Source organism: Mauremys mutica, chromosome 16, assembly GCF_020497125.1.
Source record: "Mauremys mutica isolate MM-2020 ecotype Southern chromosome 16, ASM2049712v1, whole genome shotgun sequence".
NCBI lineage: Eukaryota > Metazoa > Chordata > Testudines > Geoemydidae > Mauremys > Mauremys mutica.
Window position 1 is genome coordinate 2,657,146 of NC_059087.1, and position 26,912 is coordinate 2,684,057.

The following is a 26,912-nucleotide window of genomic DNA, read 5'->3' on the forward strand; positions in this document are numbered from 1 at the left end:
TGGTAAGAACCAGGAATTTGTAGGACAGACTTTCAGCTTACCTAGCTTGTCCATTTCACCCACGCAGAACTTAGCACTCATTTTATACTACCCACGAGTTAGAAGACCTCTTCCAAAAGACCAACAAAAATGAACTCGTTTCTGGCAAACTCCTATTAAATCTTCTGGAACTTTATGTATATGATGTATACATGTTGGTAGTATTCAGTGAATACTTGAAAAATATATACAGAACATACATCCCTTCCTGTGCATGAGCTGTATTATTCACAGCAACAGAGCTCAGTCAAATGCAATTCCAAGTAGGGAGCCTAAGGATTAATAAAAGCATATTCCTTTCCGGTGGGGAAAAAAGAGTGCTAGGAGCCTGGAAGAAAATCTCTAGGAGCCAGGCCCTTAGTCCTTGGAGCAGAGGGTGAGATTTTCGGGAGTACGGCCTAATTCTACTCACACTGAAGTCAATGGGAGATTTAGCACTTGACTTCAGTGCAACAGGGTAAGGGCCATACTGAGCACTGTTCGAAATCCCATCACTAAGGGCCTGGTCCAATGCTCACCGAACTCAGTTGGAGTCAGAAGTTCATTGTCAAATAGTTTAGGTCCGTGGTTTGACCTTCCTAAACATTGTTACAGTTTGGTGGGGAATGACCTTGTCACTGTAAATACAGGGGGATTTGATTTTGATCCGAGATATCCCCCGTGATGCTGGAACTAGGGCTGCTGGGGTGCTGATGTACCTCCTGGCTTGAAGTAGTAATAACAAGCACCCAATACGTGGTTTCCATCAGCAGCACCCCCACTTTGAGAATTGTTCCAGCACCGCTGGATATCCAGTATAACTCCAGATTAGGAACACCGTAGAGTTGGTCTGGATGTACACCAGTGTAAATGAGAGCAGAATTTGAGTCCTGTCTACTTCAGAGTCTGCCAGCTGAGCCCAGTGGGCTGTCTGAGTCAGTGCTGCTCATGTGGTATTACGGTATGTGCAATTTTCATTTGGCACCTACCTACTTGCCCCCAGATATTCTGTCGGTGTGTCACGGCAACATGGTCCCTCATGAGCTCCTCACTCCTGAATGCAGGTGGAGGTGTGTGAGCGAGGGCTGCTGGAAAGCAAGCAGATGAGGCGGAGGGGGGGTCCTGACAAGTGGAGTGTGGATAGGGTGTTAAATGACTCTACTGCTCATTTCCCTCATTTTTACACCTCACATCAGTGGGCTATGCAGCCTAGCAACCGTGTGTGTGTGTGTGTGTGTGTGTGTGTGTGTGTGTGTGTGTGTGTGTGTGTGTGTGTGTGTGTGTGTGATAGAGAAAGAGTCTTTCCAATGTCAGAACGGGCCCTGGCGAGATAGAGCAGATCCCTTCAAAAGCCTGACAGCAGACAAATCGTAACTAGAAGGGAAGATGGATTCCACACATGATGCAAAACAAAGCCATCCAGGGAGAGCAAGTCTCTGCATTACTGACTGTAGCAACTTGTCCTTCACCTCAGACACTTTTGATAGCCTGGGTCACAGAGATGGGAAATAATGTTGACGTTAAAGCCTGTAAAAGACATTGTGTGCTGGAACTAGCCAAACACAAAGGACTGGCCCCAGGGAAATGGGCTAATCCTCCCATGTGTCGCTGTCACAAGAAGGACATTACATGCAGCTGAAAGGGCTTCTTGTTTTGCTGTTCATTGCACTCCGCAGTTTCCTAATGAATTCCAAGAAAGCCTGAGTGTGTTCTTGAAAGGAAAACACAATGTTACATCCTTCACAGTCATCAACACCCTAGAGACAGCCACTTCACCCCGGCAGCCATGGTCTCCCCTGTGCGCAGAGAGCAAGGACACAAGAGGAGCCTTTCTGGTTTTGATTAGATAGCTGGAAAAGTTTGTTTTTAATTGAAATTGGCTCAGTGATTTTAGCTAAGTGTGCGCTATAAAACTCCCACATGGGTAGCAACTCTGGCTTCTCACAAATGAGACCGGCTGCTAAAGATGAAGGCCCAGATTCGTCTCAGGAGATGCAGCTCCTGGGGGATGGGGAAAAGGTGGTTTATGTGCCCCTGGCACTGCCAGGGTTCTGGGCTCAGTTGGGGATAAGCAAAGGGCTTTGCCTTCATGCAGTGAGCGCTGTTATTGCCCATCACACAGACAAAAGCCAGGAGTTAAAGCTGAGTGGCTGTGTATAGCTCCTTGCCACCAGCTTGCATCCAAGGTTAGCAATGGGAGACCAATCACTAATCTGTCCGGGACAGGACAAGATTCAGCTGGGTTGAGGACCTGGCCAGGTCCTCATTGTATCGTCACTCTCCTGGCACTTGGATATTCTGCAGTCCCTATCATCAGACACTGTCATAAACAGATAGTTAAGGGTTAAAGTCTCTTTTACCTGTAAAGGGTTAACAAGCTCAGTAACCTGAGGAACACCTGACCAGAGGACCAATCAAGGGACAGGATAATTTCAAATCTCTGTGGAGGGAAGGCTTTGTCTGTGTTCCTTGTTTGCTCTGTGTGCTCTCTTTGGATCTAAGAGAGGCCAGACATGTCTCCAAGTTCTCCTGGAGTATTTCCTACTATCCAGTATAGTGAGTATTAGAAAGGCGAATTAGTCTTATAATTTGATTTCTACATTTGCAATTGTGTGTTTGCTGAAGGAAATTCTTTATTTCTGTTGCTGTTACTGATTATTCTGAGGAGGAGGGAGGGGAAGTCTCTCCAGTTTTTATAAGTTAGACCCTGTATTTTTGCATCCTGGTAATACAGAGAGAGTGTACTTTTTTTTCTTTCTTTAATAAAATCTTTTCTTTTTAGAACTTGATTGATTTCTTCCCTTGTTTGGATTTTCAGGGGAAGGGGAGGGGGGAAAAGTGAATCCCTCTTTGTTTGATTCAAGGAGTTTGAATCAAGGTATCTCTCTCCAGGACTAGGGAAGGGGAGGGGGAGGTGAGTCCCTCTTTGTGTTGAGTCAAGGATTTGACTCGGTGTGTAATCTCTCCGGAGCAGGCTGGAGAGAGGGAAGGGGGGGGGGGGAGGGGAACTGGCTGTTTCTCTCTCTCTGGTGAGATTCAAGGGGTTTGAATCTGGGTTCCCCAGGGGAAGCTTGGGGGACAGGCAGTGTGTTATCCACTTTAAACTTAACTGGTGGCAGCGAGAACCAGATCTAAACTAGAATTTTAGTTTAGAGGTGTCCATGCAGGTCCCCATCTTGTGAACGCTAAAGTTCAAAGTGGGGAATAAACCTATGACAGACACAATTACACATGTTATGAAATGAGACTAATCCCATTGCCAAAACTAGTTCAACAACGTGTTGGCCATGGCTTGGTCACTGACACCCACTCCGTTCCGGAGTGAATTCTGGACACACTCATGTTTATAAAATGAGACTGAAGTCCAAAGGGGGAATGAGTCTACCATGACCACTCTGTGCGAAGAGCCGGTTTAATGCTAATGTCGCTCAGCACATGGAAACTAAAGGCAGGGCACGTCCAGGTGTGGTTTGATTCACAGTATCCAGTACATGGCACATCCTGTGCTACCCAAGGAACACCCTGAGCCTATCCCAAAGGTCTCCCCTGCTGGCCTGTGACACCCCTCCGCCAACTGAACATGTACCCTGCTTTTCCCTATTAGCTCATTCCTGCCTGTTCTTGCTTGATCCCAGTACTACAGCGGCAATCCAATAAAATACGCGTTTAAAGCCCAGCACTAAGAATCATTACAATTGGCCCTGTCAGTAGAGGAGCTAAGGATGTCGGGCCCTTCCAAAACCACTGAGGTGAGTGGAAAGATTCCCACTGACTTGGGTGGGCTTTGGATCAGGCCCTGGATGGGCTTGACAGTGACCAGATTCTCATCTGCCATCCAGCAGGTTGGTGTTCAGAAGAAGCTTGTGCTGCACCTGCTGCCCGTGTATCTATTCTAAGCACGCCAAGAAACTAGATTTAGTGTTTCTGGAAGAAAGAACAAGGAGTGAAGATTATGGGCAAAACTTTATCTTGGGGAAAGTTCAACCATGGTCAGAAACATGTGTTTAAATGTTTTGCTGTAACAACACAAGTTAGGGGACTGGGAAACAAAAATTAAACAGGGTGCCAAAGCCTCTTTCCAATTACATTAGTTCCGGTCCTCTCCCTGATCCTGTTCGGAATGGTACAGCCATTTAGTAGACACTACACAAAAGCATGATAAGAAGTTACATTTTCTTTTGCTATAAAATGTTTGCAAAGGTACACTGTATGCCCAAGGCAGGAGATTAATTCCAGACTGTCACCTCGTTTTTTGTTGGGTTTGTAAATTCTGCTCCGCTGATTTGTACTCTCAGTAAATTGATAAAATCCCTCTCTCCAATCTAATACGCCATTTAGAACTCACCAGGGCTTTAGACCTCTTTGGGGCACATATTTACGTAAATATATTGTCCAACAGCAATTTAAAAAGTGCTGCATGAATGGGATGGAGAGAGGGTGATAAGAGATGAGGGGAACTAATTTATCTGACTCAGGCTTGTATTAAAGAGAGTGGGGTTTCCATTTGACATGTTTTCATATTTTGAGGTCTCAGTGACATTTATAGAGGAACACAGAATCCTGTCAAAACCTCATGCTGTGCCACTGGTTTTACAAAGGCAGCATGAAGATGAACACCTGAATGCCAGTCTGTTCATTTTCTAAGTGCACTTCCCCTGCTCTCTAATGTCAGAAGGGGGACTCAAGGTGGGGTGTTCTTAGAGCTGCACAGAACAGGATCTGCACAATGTTTTGGTTGCCCGAGCCATTTTGGATTTCCCTGCACCGCTAACCATGCAAACATCTGAGTTCTCCTAAAATCCACAGCCAGGGAGAAAAGACTCAGTGGAACAATGGGTGTGCTGTGACTATCCATGTGGATAATGAAACATCACAAAACTGCTTGGCCAATCTGACAAACAACCTTGTGAAAAAAATGTCATTTCATTTATTTGTAGACTGTGAAAGGCTTTAATCAGACCTGACTTCTCTGAGCTCGTTGTTCAGATGATGGCATTGTCTCAACAAACCACTCAGCACCTCTGCCTGCTTGAGGCAGAACAGAAGGAGACGAGGCTCAGAGAAGCATCGCTGTGGCCTCCGGGTGGTGTTGTAGCCCTCAGGGAGCTGTGGAAACGAAGGAGGAACCCAAGCAATCCTCCGAGTTGCTCAGAACCTGGAGAACGGGGCCTGCTCATTTAGCTGTGTATCCTGCACCCCTCCCCGCAGAAAGATCTGGGACCCTCCCCAGAGTGCTCCCGCCCTTGACAAATTCCTCCCTGGGAAGGAACAGCCTGACCCTAGGGTCCCAAGCACAGCCATCAGAGACGGACTCGATGGAGATATAGGGGTTTCTGTGCATGACACATGGCCAGCTCCTCAGCTGGCGCAGATAGGCAGGGCTCTATTGCCATCAATGGATCCGACTTGGGGCCGTCACCTGACTTTGCTCCTGCATCATCTTAAAGAGAGAGAAGCGACAACTGAGCTGCCCTACTGCAGAACAGGGAACTGCAAATGGCCCTGCTGCATCACACAGAGAGCAGCTCTGGGCCTGAGGGCTTTCTCCAATTTATGCAGAGAGCTGGAAATGGAATTAGTTCATCAGAGAGGGTTAAGTGGTGCAGTGACCCTCCACCCTGTTGCTGTGATCCTGCAGAAAGAAAGGGCCAAGGCCTGAAATGGCTGTTTGCTGTCCCCAGCGTCAGCCAGACCAGGCCTATCTGCCCTGCGGATGCAGGAGGCCCGAAAGGAACGTAGACACTCGGGGTGAAATTCAGTTCTGGGCAGAGGGCCAGCCCCAGGATGAGGCATCACTTACAGCCCCCTTGAACCTGAGGGGTGGGCGAGGAAGCTGGGGCATTGCCAGGCTGCAGGGATCTTGCTGCTTTGGTCAGAGTGGTGTTTTGGTGAGGCCTGTAGGCATTAAATGGTCCTGTGCGCCGTGCCTGCCTGTAGTCGGCAGGACTCGCCAGCCTCTCAGGGGGCGCGGTCCACCAAACACAAGCTCCTGGCTTGCAGTTTTGCCAGCTTGGCCAGGGAGGTTGAAGTGTTCTCCTACAGGTTTTTGTATATTGCCATTCCTAATATCTGATTTGTGTCCATTTATCCTTTTCCTTAGAGACTGTCCAGTTTGGCCGATGTACATAGCAGAGGGGCATTGCTGGCATATGATGGCATATACTACATTGGTGGACGTGCAGGTGAATGAACCGGTGATGGTGTGGCTGATCTGGTTAGGTCCTGTGATGGTGTCGCTGGTGTAGATATGTGGGCAGAGTTGGCATCGAGGTTTGTTGCATGGATTGGTTCCTGAGCTAGAGTTACTATGGTGCGGTGTGCAGTTACTGGAGAACACTTCAACCTCCCTGGCCACACAATAGCAGATCTTAAGGTGGCCATCCTGCAGCAAAGAAACTTCAGGACCAGACTTCAAAGAGAAACTGCTGAGCTCCAGTTCATCTGCAAATTTGACACCATCAGCTCAGGATTAAACAAAGACTGTGAATGGCTTGCCAACTACAGAACCAGTTTCTCCTCTCTTGGTTTTCACTCAACTGCTAGAACAGGGCCTCATCCTCCCTGATTGAACTAACCTCGTTATCTCTAGCTTGCTTCTTGCTTGCATATATAAACCTGCCCCTGGAAATTTCCACCACTTGCATCCGAAGAAGTGGGTATTCACCCACGAAAGCTCATGCTGCAAAACGTCTGTTAGTCTATAAGGTGCCACAGGATTCTTTGCTGCTCTCCATTTTAACATTTTCTTCCTTTGGCTCCTTCCTCAGTGACTCATGCCTCCTGCCCAGGCCCATATGTTATTGTTTCTGAACCCCATCTTCCATGACCACCTGTTTCTAAACTGGTGAGTTTTACTCTCCTTTGAAATCAGAGAGGTGTCAATACATGGTGCCATTTTGAGAGATAACGGGGCTTTCAGGAGTGACAATGACGGGAGTATCAGAGAGAACTTAGTGAGAGTGAGGTGTGACAGGTGCAATACTTTGGAAATATGGACTATTCAGAGTACTATACTGACTTTATAAATATTACATGTATCTTTATGGGCAGGCCTGGCTCAGTGGAGGAGCTAAGGGTATCCAGCAGGAATTCAATTCACTCGGGGGAGAGGAGAAGAGAGTAATTAATGCAAATTCCTAATCCTGAAACAAGGCAAGTAACAAGTCTATGGAAGTTTCACCTCTGAGGAAATAGCATGTGCTGGTTTGACCTGGTTTAGAAACCTGACAGACAAAGAACCAGAAGCCAAAACTGTATAAATTGACTTCCCTGACCTAGGGAGAGAGGTCATTCATCCTCGCTACAAGAATTGACATGAAACTGTGACCAAAAGAGACAGACCTGCAGAAAGGGCCTGAAGTATTTAGCCCAGTCAGGCTCTCCAGGTGGAAGATGGGTGACTGCCGGTAAACTGGACATAAGGATAAGCTGTTTATTGTTTTCATGATATGTTTTTGCAGTAGTGCTTTTGTTCTGAACAAACAGTACTTTGCTCTGTGAAGGTTGTTTGGTCATTGGTTAGCCCTAACGTTCCTGAGACACCAGTGTTGCCCCTTTTCGACCCAAGTGGCTAGTCAACGATTGGGTGTTCCAGCTGGAAACGGTAGTGGATAGAGTCGGGTATTTCTTTGATGCAATCTTATTTACTTACAAGGAACGTAGAGAGTCCCAAGTCTCTGAACCCAGCCGAGTCGGAACCCAGAACAAAAGGAGCAGTTTCTTGGTTTACAGCCTCAAGCCTCTTTAGCCAATACCAGGCCCAACGAGTCATAGTGTGTTCACAGGCTCCTTCTTGACTCTCCCATTCTTTGACTCTCTATTCCTGTCTGCTCTCAGTTTCTGTATGTTCTTCTGCCTGTAAAGAGTGAGTCATGCATGGACATGTGACTTGCCCAGGTGACTCCAGAACTCCATTGTCCACATGGTATCTTGTCTCCGGGAAGACTTCTTATGTGGATTGAAGCCTTCCAAGCTCTTTTGTCTGTTAAGTGTTTCCTGACTGAGCACCTAATTTGCACATTCCTTCCCCAAGAAGTGACCAAATGTTCTAACTAAGACTACTTAGAAATCAAGCAATTATACAGTCAATGTTCATAACTTTGAACACACAAATGTTGCCTGCATACAACTAGGATGAACATAACCAGTAGAGCATAACCTTTACATAGATATGTTACATGGCATATGTAGCAAAACCCTATTCCAGTTATATCATACATACATTTATGAGCACCCTCACCCCATAAAGCCTTATGGGATACACTGCCACAATATGTATAGTGCCTGTCTGTCAGGATAGCTTCACATAGAATCATAGAATTCAAGATCAGAAGGGACCATTATGATCATCTAGTCTGACCTCCTGCAAGATGCAGGCCACATAAGCCGATCCACCCACTCCTTAAGCAAGCGACCCCTGCCCCATGCTTCGGAGGAAGGCGAAAAACCTCCAGGGCCACTGCCAATCTACCCTGGAGGAAAATTCCTTCCCGACCCCAAATATGGCGGTCAGCTGAACCCCGAGCATGCGGGCAAGACTCTCCAGCCATACCCTCTGGAAAAAGGCTAACAATATCCTATCATTGACCCATTGTACTAATTACCAGTGTGGCACTTAATTGACCTATTGACTAAGCCCGTTATCCTATCATACCATCTCCTCCATAAACTTATCTAGCTTAATCTTAAAGTCATGGAGGTCCTTCGCCCCCACATCACCGACGTACAAGAATTTTATCCCCACCAAAGTATCTTTGGGGCTTTTTTCTCCCTGGATTTCCTTTCAATGTGCTCCTGAGATGTGTCTGTTGTCTCTGTGGCACTTGCTGGCTGTGACCGTTCCTGCCCGTTATGTTTGAATGGGGGACTCATTACTGTCACAACTTTCCCAGCCTCAGCATCCACAGCAGCATTCTCAGATTTGGGGGGCAGCCATGCTGAAATCCTGTCCTCCTGACACAACCTCAGATGGACCTTATGGATAACTTTTGGTTTAGTCTTGGGATCCAATGTATGTATCCTGTACACCACTTCACTGATTTGGGTCGGTACTGTGCAGGGTCCCTCCCAAGGTTTATCCAGCCTAGGGCTCCTACTCTTCTTTCTCTTAGAATTGTGGAACCAGATGAGGTCCCTCTTTAAAAGTTTCCCTGTCTGACCTTACATCTGAGAGTCTTTTCATTTTATCAGAGGCTATCTTCACATAGTCCAAAATGGTTCAGACCGCTTTGTTCCTTTTCAGGAATTGCATGCAAGAGGGTTGTTGGGGTCTTAGCTCATAACCAATCATGAGGAGTGCTGGGATGCACTTTGTGCTCTCATTGGCTGCTGTTCTATAAGCCATTAACGGCCATGGGATATGCTGGTCCCTGTTGTAGTAAGAAGAGGGCCTGAAACATAAGCCCATGTATCAGAGGCCTGGTATGAGGCCTGAGGCCTGGGCTAAAGTAGTCAAAACCTTGCTGACATAAAGCAAAGTGAAGCTGTGACCAAGAGGCAGGCCCTGCTCACAGAATCTGGCAAGCATAGGGTTGATACTGTAAAAACACATATTCCTAAGAGATGGTAGGCACAAAACACTCACGCAAGCACATTCCAGAAGGGTGGCACCAGAACACCCCAATAAACACATTCCCCAAAGATAACAGGAACATGCTGACCCATCTTAAGGATAAGGTCAGGATGACAACATGATGAACAGAGATGTTTTGATCAAACCTCCAGATACAGGGCAATGGGTGGCACCTTGATATGTCAAAGGTGATATGTCACTTGTTTGTATTGGTGTATAAAGATGTATCTCAGAGGGAGTGTCTTTGTCCAGCCGAGGGGACAGTGGAAAGTCCTGCCACTGACTGAGCTGTGTCCATTGTCACGGGCATCCAGGTGCTAGTGTAGCTGTAGACATTGATCTGGAGAGCTAGGACCGTGCTTTACTGACAATAAACCTGACCACGCGCCTTCGCACCTTAACGGATTTTGTGGTCATTGGGTGGTTCGCTCGAGATCTGCTGTGCCAGCTATCTGTGCAGAGCTGGGACAACACACAGGGAGAACACACTCACACACTGCTGCACTGCTGCACTCACACACAGCCAAACATCTGATAACACCCGTCCCTTTGGTGCTGTTCTACAAAGGGAGCCAGCTGAACCCTCAAAAGTCCTACCGAAGCTTTCCACCACCCTGTCAGACTGTGGGTGTGCTGATGTGGGGAGTTTTTTTGTGGATCCCTAGAATCTCACAAACCTGTTGAAACACTTTTGGATTCAAAGTCTCTCCCTTGATCTGTGTGTAACTTACCCAGAACCCCAGATCTGGAGAAGAATTAAAGTCAGACCTGCTGAGGTAATCACAGTGAATTGCAGGAGTCTGGTAGCCTAGTACCCAGTCTGGAGGGAGAGGGATGCAAGTTCCTGCTCTGAGAACGGTGACAGCTAGAGCCCAAGACCTGAGTGAGATGCCCTCAAGGAGGCCATGAAGGGGTCAGAGGTTGCCTCAGAAATTGTGACATGAGAATTTGATGTTGTTACCCCAACAGTCCTCTGTTAGCCATTCTTTGGGGCTCCCTTATGGCCTTGCAATATTTAAAGGCCTCGCTACCAACTTAGGGCCAGGTTCTGCCACCCTTACCTGCAATGAGCAGTTATTTATTCTGCAAGTAACCCTGTTATAATCAATGCCACCACTGGCAGGGTACAGTCTCCATCCTGTGCTCTTTGACTTCAGTGGCAAAACTCCCATTGACATCCATGGTGCCAGCTCAGATTTTTAGTTACAGCTCATGGTGATTATTCCAACACTATTCCCTGCCATGTAACTTTGGGTTCTTCTTTGCCCTTTAAAAGACTCCCCATCGGGGAAGGCCAGAGTCCTTTATGTGAAATGGCCAGTCCTCCTTGGAGTGCCCATGTTCTAAACAACATGGCAGGAATATCACTGCCTACGTAGAAAGAATTCCTCCTGGGGCTCTCACTTCCTAAATTCTGGGCCTACGTGGCATGATGGAGCCCTTTAATAGGTTTGTTAATCCATAGGCCTAAATCCTGTACTGACACCCTCCTGAAGCATTATGGTACTTGCTGGTGCATATAATGTGAAATAATGTGAGGCAGGGTTATATGAATTGGAAAATGAAAATCTTTTCTCGCTGAGCTGATTATGGTTCTCAGGTGTTCAGTCCCACTCGGTTTCCTTCCATTAAAACCACTCAAATTTTAATTGTTTTGGATGCCTTTAAATATGGATCCAAAGTTCTCTTCATGGCTATGACTCTGTGGCAAATTACACCCCAGAGCCAGTTTTAATAGGTAGTTGATATTAGACATGCTCTTAGTTCTGATTTCAGATGGGAATGCTGTCTACCTTGAGTACAGTGCTCTTTTCACACTGCCAGGAGAATGGCTTTCGTTACTCAGGCTTTAATCCTACCTTGCTAGCTCTGCCTTCCTTTCTGGCTGGTCAGGGCTTGGTTTGCTCTCTCCTTTACGTTTTCTCTTGGAAAACGCAACAAGCCAAGTTCCTGAGCCCACTTTCACCACAGTCGGTAGAAGTCTTTCCACTGACTTCACTAGACTTTGGATCAGGCCCTTACTCACTGCAGATGCTGGGAGAGCTGGAGTAAGTTGAGATCAGGAGTTGGGGCAATATATGCTTTTCTTTCTGGGATGCAAATCCCCTCCGAAATGCAAAGAATCGGTTTAGTACTGTTTCAGGTGCTCTTTCTCTGCTGCCAGTGGCTCTGCTTTCCTGATTTATGCCAAGCAAACAAGGGATTTATAAACTCTGGGCTCTGATGTCTCGCCTACATACTGAATATCTCAGTTTAAAGTGCACTGCACTTTGGGCTGATTATGCAAATGCAGCTGGAGATCTGGGATGAGCTCAGGTTAGACATGAAAATGTCTATTTTGATTGTTTGTACGGGGGTAGTCCCCAGACGTTAGAGTCAGGATCAGAGCCACATTGTACTCGGTGCTTCACAGACACAGGCTCTGCCCTGAGGAGTCTGCAAACTAATTTATCATCGAGGTGTTGGCCCCAGTCCTTAGCTGCATTAGGGCAATGTTGCACCAGAGTTGTCTCCACACCAGCATGGCCCAGCATGGGAGGATCGCTCCATGGTGGAGATCTCCTCAGGTGGCACAGAGTTGGTACAACCACTCTTACATCACCTCCTACCCCATCGTTTGTGACCAGCCTAGGGAACATGGCCAGCCCTTCTCTGCACCTCAGCAATCCCCAGCTGCCATAATGGATCCTTGAGGCCACTGGCAGCCAGTGTAATTTAGAGCTGCTTTTAGGTGGTTCTAATTTATACTGAGTGACCATCCCAGTGCACAACTGGCCCAGGATCTTGGGAGTACAGAGGTAATTTAAAGCCTCTTTTGTGATTCTCTGGTGATTTGGGCTGTGAGCTCTTTGGTCACAGCCATGGATTGGGGCCACTGGGCCAGATCCTTAGCTGGTGTCAATCAGTGTAGCCCCATCTACTTTAATGGTGTGATGCCAATTCACATCATCTAAGAACCTGGCCTGCTGTGGTACAAGCAGTTTGGGAAGAGATTTAGGGCAAAGGATGAAATATCTGGAAGAACAATCTCCCTCTACATTCTGTGCTAGCTGAGAAATAAGGATTTAGTAAGATGAGAGGATTTAGTAGGTTTCTTTCAGGTCACCCTAATATCCAATTTCCTAGTATCCTCCAGGCACCTCTGAGGCAGAACACAAATTAAATAATATGCAGAGCACAAAACAGCTCTGGTGTGTGGAAAGGCCATTTCTGTGAGAGAGGAGGGAGGAGGGTAAGGAACGCTGCCTCCAGCAAGCAGCTTGGGGATTGTGTTCCTATGGGCATGATGTTCTGAGATGACATGATAGAATAGTTCTCAAGGATTGAATACATTGAAAGCAGGTGCTAGAATATGAGCTAGGTCTTAGAAATTATATATATGTTTAAACCCTCAGGTAAATAAATAAACACTCGTACCTGAGTATCAGACCCAAATTCTAAACTCTCTTAAAAACCTGCCATGTTTCACCTGGACCCTTGGAAATTAGCATATGCTCATTCTCTAACAGCTTTCTAAAAGTGTGTTGTTTCTCTTTCTCTCCCGTTGTGTGTGCAGGTTTCTTTAGCAAATCTCCCCATCATCTTGCTTTTCTGCATAAAGTTTGAGGGTGAGCAAGTGGCCCAGAGGCATAGATAGGGAAGGTCCATTTGGATGCTGGAAAGCAAAGCCTTTTCCCACACTAAACAGCACTCGCTAATATACATACACCTGTAGCTTCTTCTCCGGTTTGTCTGTGGGAATTATTTTATTATTGGATTAGGGAAACTTAATTGTTAAGGACAATTCCTCATCACGGAAACCTTGGACAATGTGACCCTGCCCAGTTTTTCCCTTTGGAATATATAAACAGGCACAGTTGCTAGAAAATACAGGCCTGCTGATATTCCAAGGGCAAGGTGAATAATAATGCAGGGACGCGTGGTCTTGCTATGCCACAGAAAGTGCAGGCTGTGCAGTTTACATGTTGTCTAAGGCTGGACATTCCGTTCTCCTCCGTTACAAGTTCTTATGAAGCAGCGTGGCAGAAATGTCACCCGCTGTGACGCAGACACCCAGGAGAAGGACATTCACAGATGCCAGCGCTTTAGACATCACCGCTACTTAAGAGTTGGCTTTTTCGTCTCTCATTTCCAGGCCCCTTGTTTATTAGGATTATGTCACATTAACATCTTTATCCAACCGTTGGAATATCATGAATGGGGCTGACATGCAAATGATAGTGGGCAAGGTTTGACTCAGTGGCACATCTCATCTCTCTGTGGGGGGACACAGCCTCCAGAGGATGTCAGACCCTTTCTGCTTTATGAGACCAAGAGAAATGAAAGATGGGTTAGCAATAGGGCTGGTTGAAAAATTTCAAATGAAACATTTTCCTCACGGAAAATGGGATTTCATCAGAGCCAAAAATTTTCTCAGAGAAGATTGATTTTATCTCAATTTTCCTTTGTGAAGGAAACAAAACATTTAATTTTAAATTGACAGGAAGCTCTGCATCCACTTGCATCCATGGTGCCTCGTGGAATTTGTAGTTCCTGGTCCTTCATGTCCCCATGGCCCAATGACGGAGCCAGACTCCATTTCTCACCCCAGTCTCTCCCTCTAGTTGAGTCACTGTAGTGCCTCATGGGACAGGAAACTACAACTCTCATGAGGAATCACAGTGGCTCAGTCTCAGGGAAAGACCATGGTGCATCATGGGAGCTGAAGTGCAGGCCAAAGGGTAGCATGGACGTGGGAAGGACATGGAACTACAATTTCCCATGAGGCAACCCAGCAGTTCAGATGGATGCCCAGGTCAATGGAACATTTTGATATTTTGACTTCACCTGGAATTAGGATGCATAACCAAATGCTGAAATATCAGAATTTCCCATCGGAGAGAAATTTGATTTTTCAATGGGTTCTAGTTATTAAACTGGAGGGGGGAGGGAGAGAGGAACCATGGGTTGAAGTTCCAGTGTGACTTCATTTTTTCCAGAGAGGCTAGTTGGGTGAGGTCATATTTTTTATCAGACCAACTTCTGATGGTGAAACAGAGAAGCTACCATGTTCAACGGAGCTGTTCTTCAGGGCTGATGATTCAGTTTCTCAGGTCTGGGGATGAGCTCTGTGGAACTCAAAAGCTCATCTCGTTCACCAGCAGAAATTGGTCCAGTAAAATATATTACTTCACCCTCTTTGTCTCTCATATCCTGGGACCAACACAGGTACAACACAACTTCATGCTTCCAAGCAGTTTATTCAAAAATTCCCCTCAATTGTCAGTTGGATGATTCACCTTTTATTATTACACCACTTCAACCTCCAATGCAGATGAACTGAGTGACTCTGAATGGGGCTGTCACAGACCTTAAAAAATGAGGTTTTGTCTGCTCTGCATAGACATTAAATGTCATACGGCACTTTTTGTAAGGATATTCAAGTTGTGCTCTTGTCCTGGGCTTTTATAACCTTTGCAATGCTGTGTGTGGTCCTCTTACCTAGAGGGCCATCTCAACAACTTTGTAATATGTCAGACCAAATTCTGCACCCCCATGCTTCCAAAATTGCCACCAACTTCCTAGGGATACAGGGTCAGACTCTAGGAGATGTAGTCTCAGTGTGTAGTCTCTCTGAGATGCACTGGGATTCTCCAGGCTGGAAGGTGCTGATAGTCTATAAACATAAGACAATAGTAATAATGACAAGGCTTCATTCTCTATTTTATAACATTTTATTGGCTTAGGGTCCTGCCATCTCTGCCTGCTGAACATTGTAGGTCTTGTCAAATTTCTAAAATCCTTATGATTAAAGTGTGCGAGGGCAGGGAAGGATGGTGGGCTGGGAGAGAAGGGGATCTGAGTAACAGAATTATTTATGCCTTCTGTTAATCATCCCCATGATGCAGTCCAATAGCAATCACCCCAGAGAATGGCTGCATGTTTTTATCAGCCTGATGGAATAGACTCGGCTTACTTAACATGAGCAGTTAAAATGAATGGCTCGGCCCCCAGAAGCAAAAGCCAGTAGAGTGGCCCCAAGGGGCTTTACAAGACCATTTTTAACAACTTACTTGTTAACAAGCTGTGAAAGGAGAGAGACATTTGGGGGTGTTTCCCTGTTTACTAGCATGGAAGTGGAAAAGAGCTATATTCAGGAAAGCATTTTAATGAATTGTTTTTGTACTGGAACGTGCATAGTACCCGTTATTTGGCTGCTGAGTCCAAACTCAGGGTGGCACAGACACCAGGTGAATGGAGCGCCTCGGGGCTTGCTTACTCAGTCATAGCAGTGGGATAGGGTTGGTGGTTCCAGGGTAGCTACCTCAGTACAAATGTCCCTAACCCAGATCAGCCCTTACTAGAGACTGGGAGCGGATGCTTCCTTTATTCTCTCCAAACAGCAGTTACTGGCCATTCCTCCTCAAAGACTCAAATGCAGATCACTTACCAAAGGATGTGCTAATGAAGGTGAAAACCTTGACACTCATGAAGTGCTGGGCACTGAAAGCAATGGGTGAACTTTTTCAAAGCCGTGTAAGCTGGATGTAAATAGTAGAAGGGTTATTGGCACCGGATTCATACTGGGTTTTAAATCCTCTCTGCCTCCAGCCTCTCCTGTGACATTTCTTCCTCTCTATTCTCCACCCTCAGCTATCCTTCCTGTCTGCAATCTCTGCTGAATGCACCCCTCTTTCCCCTGGTTTACGCCCTCCCTTTCTTTCTGCCCCAGCCAGTGGTTTCTGTAGTTCTGTGATTGTACTATACACAGTTGCTCCCTCTACAACATTTTTGGACACAAATATGCCTTATGAACTAGTGACACTGTGCTGAGAATTCCTGTTGCCATTATGATAGACCATTACTGAAATATTAAAGGTTTGCTAAGCTACTGCAGCGTGCTAAAGCCTATGGTGGGACGTCAGGGTTTGAAATGGTGGCAAAATTGTGTTAAAAGCTTTCCTGCTCACACGCTTAGTCTCTGCTGACTCAGAATGACAGGCTGGATCCTGGGCTGTGGCGTAACTGCTTTGCTGCACCACCACCAGAATGTGAGTCTCCAGGCTGGCATACAGGGTCTGGGAGGATCACCCCAGTGCTTGATGTAGAGTCAGTGCAGGAGCTCCTATGCCACACACCCAATGTAGAGGTTTGATAGGGACATTGCTGTGCCCCATCATTCCCCAGCTGTGGTTTCAGCCCAGTGGGATGGTTTGAGCTGGTGTAAGTTAGAGCAGCCCATAGGCTGCTCTCTCACAGCTCTCTCACACCACTCTCTCTGCACAAAGTGGCCCGGGGGCTGCAAATGTGAGCTTTCCACCACTTCCGTCCCTGACATGTGCTGTGTGCTCCTTCACTCTTGCAGGGATCTCACCACCATGTCCTTTAGATAGAAATAGTTGTTTTCATCGGTGCTACATCTGATAATACACAAAGCTTGAGCTGTTCAGTTCAGAGAAGATTTGATGTGGGCATGATGGTGACAACTAGGCTTTGCATTTCTGTGGTGGCACCAATGCTGATGTGTATCAGCTGACAGCCTTCTTGTTCTGAATCAGAAAACTCTCAGTGCTGGAATAAACTGGACCATGGTATTGCTCCATGAGCTCAGCTGAAAACTCCGTATTCTACCCTAGCATGGCAGGAAATCCGAACCCTCAATGGCTCCACCCCTCATTTGGGATCGTAGAGTGACTCCTCTCTGAATGACTACAGGGTTTGTCCTCCAGCCCGGAGCTCTTTAAAGAGTGGTGTTTGCCAGTGCCACTTCAGTCCTAGTCAGCAGAAATAAGACATGATCGTTCCACATACAGAACCTGCCTGAGGCCACAAAGTAGGGTTCGTTGCCTCTTCCCATCTACTTGGCAGCAATCTGACGGTCACACAGAATTTGTTTTAGCCAGTTGAGGGGCAGAGGTGTGAACTTCCTCTGAAAGCAGCAGTGGAGTAAGGACTTCATTGGAATCCTTCTCTTAATGCCCCGAGGGACCCAGTCCTGGCTCATGAGAGCCAGAAACAGGGCGCTCGCATCACTATTCTCTGTCTGCAGCCATAGCTGCAGTAGCAGGGGTACGTTGTCTTGACTGGAGAAGAGCAAGCTCTGCACAGATGCCTGTTTTGACATCCCTGGCTCAGAACCCAACTCTGTAGACTATGCGTGGTGCTCGTATGCACTCCTCCCTGCCTGCTCACGCTCTGGCCCGCCACTGGAGGGCACTGTTCCCAAGATGGCCTGGCGGCTCCAGCTAGATGTGTGTCTGTGTGCCCATGTGCATGCATGTTTGCTGAGCAAATAGGGGTTTAGAACAGACATCAGTTGCTTCAAGTGTTTGCCGTCCTGTGAGCAGTTCCTTTTCTGTGGAACTATTGTTTTCACATGCTTCTTTACACCAGTTAACACCTCTGAGCCAAAAATGCAGCATATTGGCAATTGTGCATGAATGTGTCGTTGCCAGAGAGGCAAGTTATGTTGCTGAAGTTGCCTGGGAAACCTGTCTCAAAATATACGCTGCACAAAGGTTTAGCCAGCCAGCACCTTCATGGAAGTGCTGTTGTGGGAAAGTGAACTGCTGACAAACTCAACCACGGAGATGCTCAGCTCCAAGTGGCAAAGGCACATGTCACACCCGTGCACTTTAGAGTGTGTAGCCGGATTGAGGGGTATGTAAGCCTGGCTAGTGCTGAATGTGCTTTCTGAATGAGTACCTGGGACCCCTGCGAGGGTGAGAGCCCAGAAGGGAGGGTCTGTCGTGAAAAATGACAATGTATAACTGGTGCTGTCTTCCTCAGCAGACCTGTTCCCTCCCAGTGGATGCATTAAGATGTGCTGTTCAGCATGACAAACATGCATCTGAGTGGTTTTTTCCCTCCTGCTAATGCTGCAGGGCCAGCAGAGCTCAGAGAGAGTGAGCTGGATTCTATTTTGGCTGCTGCCTCAGGACCGGAATGATTAGCAGAATGCCAATCAGTTATGCAGCAGTGCCAGCTCAGACCTCGGAAGGCACAGGGGTGGGCACAGGTGTCACTGAGCACTTAGTTTGCAGACAATGGCTGCACAAATGTCTCACTGGACCTCATTTGGCCTGGAGGACCTTTCGGACAATGTGTAGAACAGAAAGTCTCTCTTAGCTTTCAGATCCCAGGCTGAGTCTGCAAGGCCGGCAGTTAGAAAACACATCTTTGCACTTGTAAACAAACCACATTTGGTTTGAAAGTTATGGCAAGGCTGCAAACCTGGCATCTCCCTTTCAGGAATACTGGCATTAAATGCAGTTCTATTCCGGCCAATGAGACAAAACACCAGAAAAATTCAAGAGATCACCCTCCTGGCCACAGCTTGGAGAGTTCAGTTATTATTTAACCCCAAGGTTATGCAGTTCACGACAGTAACTTTCCACATAGGGACATGGGCAATATGTGATATTCAAGTATCTCATCCTTGTGTCTGGCTGCATGGTTGATAAAACGGCCCTCAAGTTATATGGAACCAATTTAGCGCTGTGCCCCCTGGGAACAGCCTACGTAAATTGCTAGTCCAGTGTGCTAGCGGCATCTGTCATGCACCTGGAAAGGTTAATGCATCTCTCTCTCCAGGCTTGTCTTTGTCTTCTTTCTAATCTCATAAGTACAAACATTGTGTTCAGATACACTGTGGAATTTCTGTCTCTGAAGAAATGCCACCCCTTGTGCTCTGGCTGCACACACAATGCCACTGATTAGTATTAATGTGCAAAGTTATCTTTGGGAGGGTTGCTCCAATGGTGTTGCACTGCGGATTACATCACACACTGTATAATGTACATTTTATACAATCCCTGCCCCACTTACAAAGCTACTTGTTTTGCAGAAGCTCAGAAGAAAAGTGGGAGGCTAGCATCCTCATTTGCATGCCAGTATCCAGTCTGCTCTTCTGACTTACTACAGAGACACGCTGGGGATTTTGGACCAAAGTCAGATGTGTTTGTGATGCACAGAAGCTTTCAGCTGCTATATCTTGCAATTCAAGCAGTTAAACACGGAGAACTACGTCACTCCTCAAATCAACAATTTCTGACTCTTGTAAGTCTGTAAATCTAACCTGATAGACTGGAGAATTGGAAGGTGACTAACTCTGCCACTTACACAGTATTTTCCTTTTCTTTAAACATGCATCTAAATCCCACAAAGATACTTTGCTGGCAGTTTTCACCCCCAGACACGATCTGCGCATGGTTAATAAGAATATAGCTGGTATTTTGTAACAGGATTGTCCTGAAAGTTTTCCCTTTACTGTTCAATAATAAATCTAATTTATACACTTGACAATTACAAACACATTGGTAAACAACTTTTGGATTGTGAATGCAACATAATTGAAAAAAGCCACTGGAACTGAAAATACATGTTGCCACGGCACAAGGAGTAAAATAAATTGATATCTGAAGCTGTAGCCATTCTCGTTTGAAAGCTACACGATATTTAATCATATAGATAACATTAACTTTTCAAAATTGTATGTTTGTAAAAAAGAATTGCAAAAACTGACACACACAATACACACAACCTGGGCCCTGAACTGAAATACCTGCACAAACAATTCTGCCCTTCCAGGAAAAACTGACACAGTCACAGCAAATGTGTTTTGTGCCTGCTCATGTAGAATGATGCTGCACCACCCTCTATATAAATCAGCTCACCTGCTATTTGTTTACATATCGATTTATTGCCCCCAGTAGCTGCTCAACTTTCAACTATCAGTGGAACAATGGATGGATAATATATCTGTGCATCTTCCTTGTTTACATCATTTGCCTGTATAAGAACTTAATTCATCTTCTTCTGCAGCTAATCTTACAACATTTGTGCATATAGCCTCATTCAGGAATATATACAAGGTACCTAACTGCATATTCAGTTGTGTAGCTTCCTGTAACACTGCCCTTTGGAACACAAATAAGCAGGGGCAAAGAAAGAAGCATCATCACACATCGTCAACTGCATGGGAAGTTTAAATGTCAGATACCATATTTGCACATTATAAGGCAATAATTTAAAAGCAGTAGGGTGTCTGTACAGCGCCTGGCACTATGGAACCCTGGGCCGTGACTGGAGCTCCTTAGCGCTACATAAACACCAATAATAATAATACTGTGTTGCTCATTTCATTGTATAGCTTCTGTACATGGTCCGACTGGTTCTTTCTATGAAGGAGAAAAATAGATGTTTAATGTGGCCTCTGATATCTTTTGATAAGGGAAGTTCCATTCCACTGTTCTCACAGGCTGCACAGGCTGCTGACAAACGAAGCAGATATGCAGCTCTAATTTCTTGAGATGATACCACTGGGATTGCTGCTGATTCCAGAGGGGACACAGTGGCAACGTTTTGCATATCTTGCTTAGTTCATACACAGTTTAGCCTTTTGGGTGACACACTCGATTTATTTTTTAAAAAAGTCTCCTATAGTTTTCTGAGTAGAGCATTCCCTATGGCATATTACACAGCTTGAACAAGTCACTGGGGTAAATGTACACACGCCAAAGAATACAAGAGTTCTGATTAAATGCAGAGTCAGAGTCAGGAGCTCAACAATACCTCCATCTGCATTCGTGTTATAGATTCATGAGGCTTTAAGTATTTAGTGGTCTCATCACAACCTCTAGTGGACAACAGTCCACATCGCCAGTGGTTCAACAGGTGATGTATTTACACACCTCGTTTTCGGTAGGCCCAATCCTTTGAGGTACGCTACTCCCATTGACTAAAAGGGGCTTGGGGGGCTCAGTAACTTGTAGGATTTCTCTGACCAAAACAGAATGACTTCTCCGTCTCAATATTAGTTCCCACTGTACCACTACAGGGAATAGAGCAGGAGTGGCCAAACCACGGCTCTTTTACAGTTAAAATGTGGCTGGCAGAGTCCCCCATCCCCATCCCATTCTCAGCCAGACTGGGAAGGGGGGGAGCTCAGGGCTTCTGCCCTGTGTCGGGGTGGTGGGGCTAGGGGCTTCTGCCAGAGATGACCGGTGCCTGCTAAGAGTGAGGGGGCACAATGTAAGGGTTCACCCCCCCCCATAGCTTGAGTCACACCCCCCTCAACAGCCCCTCCCTGCAGCTCTCAGGTGTTAGCTCCACCTGGAGAGGCAGTGGCAAACCGCTGGGAGCTGCACAGAAGGGCTGCTGCCTCACCCTGTGGCCGCAGCTCCCAGCTTGCCGGCTCCAGCAGCTGCTGTGCTGGGAGCGGGCCCAGCAGCATCATGTGACCAAGTGAGGCCAGCAAACCCTGGCTGAAGCCCCGAGCCCCGGCAGGCACCTCCTGCCCCAGTTCTTGAACTTCTGAAGATTGTTGTATGTGGCTCTGAGGATCCCTGGAATAGATGCATGTGGGCACCACAAGGACCAACTGCAGTGAGAGCTCTGCAGGTGGAAAGACTGCACGATAAGGCCCCAAGCTCTGACAGTTGTCTTGGACTGAACATTATTAGTGCTAACAAGACCTGTCACTGTTGTCTTGTCTCATTATTTGCATACCAGACACACAGTGCTGCAATGAACTGGATTTTGATTCACATGCTCTTTGCATTCTGGCACCCAGAGTTTTCTCATGGAAGATTTTCAAAACAGAGGACATGATTCTCCATTGCCCTGCACCTAGTACTGGTGCCTCAGGAACAGAACGATTCCTACGGATCAGAATGGTAGAACTTTACACCCATTCTTCCTCGGTGTAAAGGACACCACAAGCGGCAAAGCTACTGGGACTCGTGCAGACTAGTGATTGGTTGGTGCAGCTGACTTAAAACCAGCTGTTACTTTGCAAAAGTGAACTGAAAACTGAGGCAGACAGAAGCAAACGATTTTTGTGCATGGGCCAGGCCTGCTCCCACTCATAGATTAAGGCCAGAAGGCCCCATGCATGACACATGGCAAAGAACCTCATCCTATAAGCAATGGAAACTGCCAAACTGTCCCTGGCTTCATGGCTTTGTGTGCACAACTTTGGGATTTTACAGCAATAATTCACTAAGCCTTGTAAAGGGTCAACTAATTATCAGCTCCCACTCTGCCAACCAAGAGGAGTTCCGTACAGTGTGTTCCCTCTGTTGATTTATTCCCTATCACTCTTGCACTGAGGGCTAAATCCTGATCCTGAGGAAATGGGCTGCACACCAGTGCTCCCTAGAGGGGCTGCCGATGAAGCAAGTTGTTCCCCCAGGCAGAGGGGAAGCAGAAGAGCTTCAGGAACTCCTGTGGTCCCTGCATTCCACCCAGGGTTTGGCCAGTATTTTCACACAGTTATGGATCCACTGGCCATGTCCTCCAAACCCATCTGTACAGGGACACGGAGAACACAGAGCACAGTCATGGCTGGCTTTCGGCCCTTCCACAGGTCCCAAGGTATGGCTAGCCAATGAGCAGAATAGGTGATAGCGGTCAGTTGCATAAAACCGTGAAGGAATGGAGCAACTTCCTCTTGACATGTTGTGCCTGATGCTGAAGTTACGGTTAGTCATCTGCCCATGGAGACCTCATCAATACATCTTCTTTTATTATGGTCATCCCCATGTGTACACGCATGACATGAACACACTAATATTATATATATATTAGGTTTCCTTTATAAAGAGAAAAGGATAGTGCACTTCTTCTCTCATATATCTGTGGCTATATGTATCCACTAGTCTTTTCTCTTTAGAAAGGAAATCTAACCCTTCTTGCTGTGAAACAAAAAATAAACTGTCTAAGAAGACACAGAGTTGAATTTAAAATGTAAAACAAGATTCTTTAATGGAGTTTTCTATAGGAATATGGGCAGAAGGAAGTATCAAGAGTGCAGCTACAAGCTTATTTTTCCATTATACCACCATCCTGCCACCAACAGCTGTTAATCTTTGTTAAAAATACAAGGGCAGTATTGAAGGTCAATTTTCCAACCCATCCCTTTTACAGCTGCCACAACAGAAACACCTATTGGCCACTCCTGTTCTCTCCCTGATGGTTATTAATGGATCTTAAGTCGGGGGTGAAATCCTGACTGCCTTGCCCACAAGGGATTGCCCGTTACAATCTGTGGGACACTTGCTAGAGTTCAGAGAGCAGCTTTTGGCCCTAACTATATTCATTTCCCATGACTTTGTTACGTCACCCTCCAATGAATTGCACAGCGTATTATTCACGATGGTATTAGTGGGATGAGAAAAGAAGAGAGCCATTCAGTGTGCAAATGTTTAACAAACACACACAATTAAATGTAGCCTTTTGGTAAATCACAACTCCTCTCATTTCAGCCCATGTCCCATGCCTGAGCCAGCACCACAGAAATACCATCAGTCTGACATTCCCCAAGTCCTTAATGGAATTACAGCATCTGACATTCTGCAGCCTTGCACTGTTTTTCTTTGCCATATGTGTATAACAGAAACCAATCCACAGGAAGCCAGGGACCCTCTCAGGGGTATCAAACATGTATTTTTAAGGGAGGATCATTAAGAAAGGGCAGGGTGTAGGAAGGGGCCATTTATTTAAATACAGGCTTTCATTATTTTGTCCAGGTTAGGTGTAAATGGGGAACATTACTGACTCTTTAACGCTCACTGTTTAATGACAAGCTTTGTTAACCAAGGGGTTGGAAGTTATTTTCTTTACTCTGAACATCACCCAGCTATAAATAAATAAAGGGTCTGAGTCCTACAAACGCCCCGGAGTACATTGAGCAGGATCGGGCCCTCGCTTTGCAAGTGGCCATGCACCCCCGGGGGCATTGACAGTGCAGTCTGGAGACCCACAAAAGCGGGCAGGGCCTGTGCCAGAAGCCCGGAGGCATCTTTTCTGCTCCGGGAGCTGTTCCCAGAGTCGGTGCTGAAATGACAAGCCCGGTACTGGCCAGGGGGCCGGCGGCGGCTCTGGCCGGGCCGCTAGGCTGCCCCAGCACGAACCGGTGATTTGGGGAAGGGTCAGCGTGTGCGCCCCCGCCTCAGGCTGTACCGCTGCCAGCCCGCGCCCCATGGCCGCCCGGCCGCTCCGGGAGCCGGGTTCCCGCACACTCCTGCGCTGTGCGGGTGCGTAATACGGGCAGGCAGAGGCGCCTCTCCGGCCAGGAGCGCAGGGGGCGGCCGCGGGTCAGCGAGGGGGCTGCTGAAGGCTCCCTGCCCCTCACCCCTTTCTCAGAACCACTCCGTGCTCGGAAGCGAAGTTTGGCGGGCGGAGGGGACTGGCCGCTGAGCCCGGCTGCAATGCACGGTCCCGTCTGCCCAAACCCAGCCCAGTAGCTTCTCGGGGGCCCCTCGTCCTGCCCGGGTCCCGGCCGGCCGGCCGGCTGCTGGGACAGCCTGGGTACAGGGGGTGCCTAGAGCCACCGAGCCAAACCGCAGCCCTGGATCTCCGGGGGCCACCTCTGCCCTGTCCACACGCCGGCACCGGGCTCCCTCCCGGGGCCACACGCGGCACCTGGACACTGCAGCCCCCGCTCCCCGGCGAGACACTACGGGACGGGCGCAGCCGGCCAGAAACCCTCTGGTTCCCCAGCGCCCCGGGACCCGCCCCGGGCGGCAGAGAACAAAGGCGCCCGGGAGACTGGCCCGGGACCTGGACCCACCCCGGCCCCACTGGGCAGAGCAGAGCCCGGGTCCCGCAGCCCCCGACAATGGCTCGGCTCAGGCTGGGGGCCCCCCACGCCAGGGGCCAGTTCCCGCGAGCCTGTGCCCGAGCGCTCAGCGGGGAGCTGCGCTCGCAAGGGCCGGGCCCCGGGTGCCCAAGAGTGGGGGGGGGAGCAGCGCCCCACGGCACCTCCAGCCCGGGGGGGCAGCGCCCCACGGCACCTCCAGCCCGGGGGGGCAGCGCCCCACGGCACCTCCAGCCCGGGCCCGGGGGGCAGCGCCCCGGCACCTCCAGCCCGGGCCCGGGGGGGCAGCGCCCCATGGCACCTCCAGCCCCCCCATGGCACCCCCAGCCCGGGCCCGGGGGGGCAGCGCCCCACGGCACCTCCAGCCCGGGGGGGCAGCGCCCCATGGCACCCCCAGCCCGGGCCCGGGGGGGCAGCGCCCCATGGCACCTCCAGCCCCCCCATGGCACCCCCAGCCCGGGCCCGGGGGGGCAGCGCCCCACGGCACCTCCAGCCCGGGGGGGCAGCGCCCCATGGCACCCCCAGCCCCCCCATGGCACCCCCAGCCCGGGCCCGGGGGGGCACCGCCCCACGGCACCTCCAGCCCGGGGGGGCAGCGCCCCACGGCACCTCCAGCCCCCCCATGGCACCCCCAGCCCGGGAGCTTCCCCGCCCAGCGCATCCAACTCAGCCAAAGCTCCGGGACCCGAGCCCGCCCGGGCTGAGGCAGCGCCCCGGGGCGAGACGCGCCCGGGCTGGGGAGGGGTCCGCGACCGGCCCCTGGGGGCAGAGCGAGCGGGGCCCCGGCCCCCCGGGATCGCGGCGCCCCCCGCCCCGCCCCGACGCCCGCTCCTACCTGGGCGCCGCGCCGCCCGGCTGCCCAGCAGCAGCAGCAGCAGCAGCAGCAGCGAGAGTCCCCGGAGCCCGGCGGGCGGCGCGGGCAGAGCGCGGGGCCCCCGCATGGCGCTGCGGGCAGAGTCCGTCCCCGGTGCGGCCAGCCCGGCCCTGGCGCGGCGGCGACTCCGTCCCCGGCGGTGCAGCGAGCGGGGCTGGGCGGGCGCAGCGAGGGCGGGGCGGGGAGCGGAGCCGAGCGGGGCGGGGGAGGGAGCCAGACACCGCCACCGCCACCGCCGGCTGCGGCCACCGGCTCCCCCGCCCGAGCCCTGCCCCCCCAGAGCCCTGCTCCCCCAGCCCCCTATATCCCCCCCAGAGCCCTGCGCTCCCCCCCGCCCCCAACCCCCCGAGACCCCCAGCCCTGCCCCCCGCCCCCAGAGCCCTGCTCCCCCCATAGCCCTGCTCCCCCAGCCCCCTATATCCCCCCACAGCCCTGCGCTCCCCCCCGCCCCCAGCCCCCGCCCGAGCCCTGCGCTCCCCCCGCCCGAGCCCTGCCCCCCCATAGCCCTGCGCTCCCCCGCCCCCAGCCCTGCCCTGCCCCCCGCCCCCAGAGCCCTGCCCCCCCATAGCCCTGCTCCCCCAGCCCCCTATATCCCCCCCATAACCCTGCGCTCCCCCCCGCCCCCAACCCCCCCGAGCCCTGTGCACCCCCCCCCAGAGCCCCACCAGCTCTCACCCCCTCCAAAGCCCAGCCCCCCACAGCTCCCTTCCCCTACAGCCCTGTGATCCCGGCCCCCCCAGAGCCCTGACCCTCACAGCTCCCACTCCCCCACCCTCCCAGAGCCCCCCAAAGCTCTGACCCCCATCCCTGTGCTCCCCACCCCCCAGAGCTCTGCCCCCCAGCTCCCTCCCCCCAGCCCTGCGCTCCCA

At 49.4% G+C, this 26,912-nt stretch overlaps 1 protein-coding gene across 1 annotated transcript in view; it reads right to left on the reverse strand.

Annotated features, from left to right (window-relative positions):
• SEZ6L (seizure related 6 homolog like) overlaps nt 1–26,124 on the reverse strand; it is a 148,213-nt gene extending 122,089 nt beyond the window's left edge. The window contains exon 1 of the mRNA XM_044990548.1: nt 26,005–26,124. Coding sequence (XP_044846483.1) covers nt 26,005–26,110 — 106 coding nt within the window. The 5' untranslated portion in view covers nt 26,111–26,124. The remainder of the gene's footprint in view (nt 1–26,004) is intronic.
• Between the last annotated feature and the right edge of the window lie 788 nt (nt 26,125–26,912).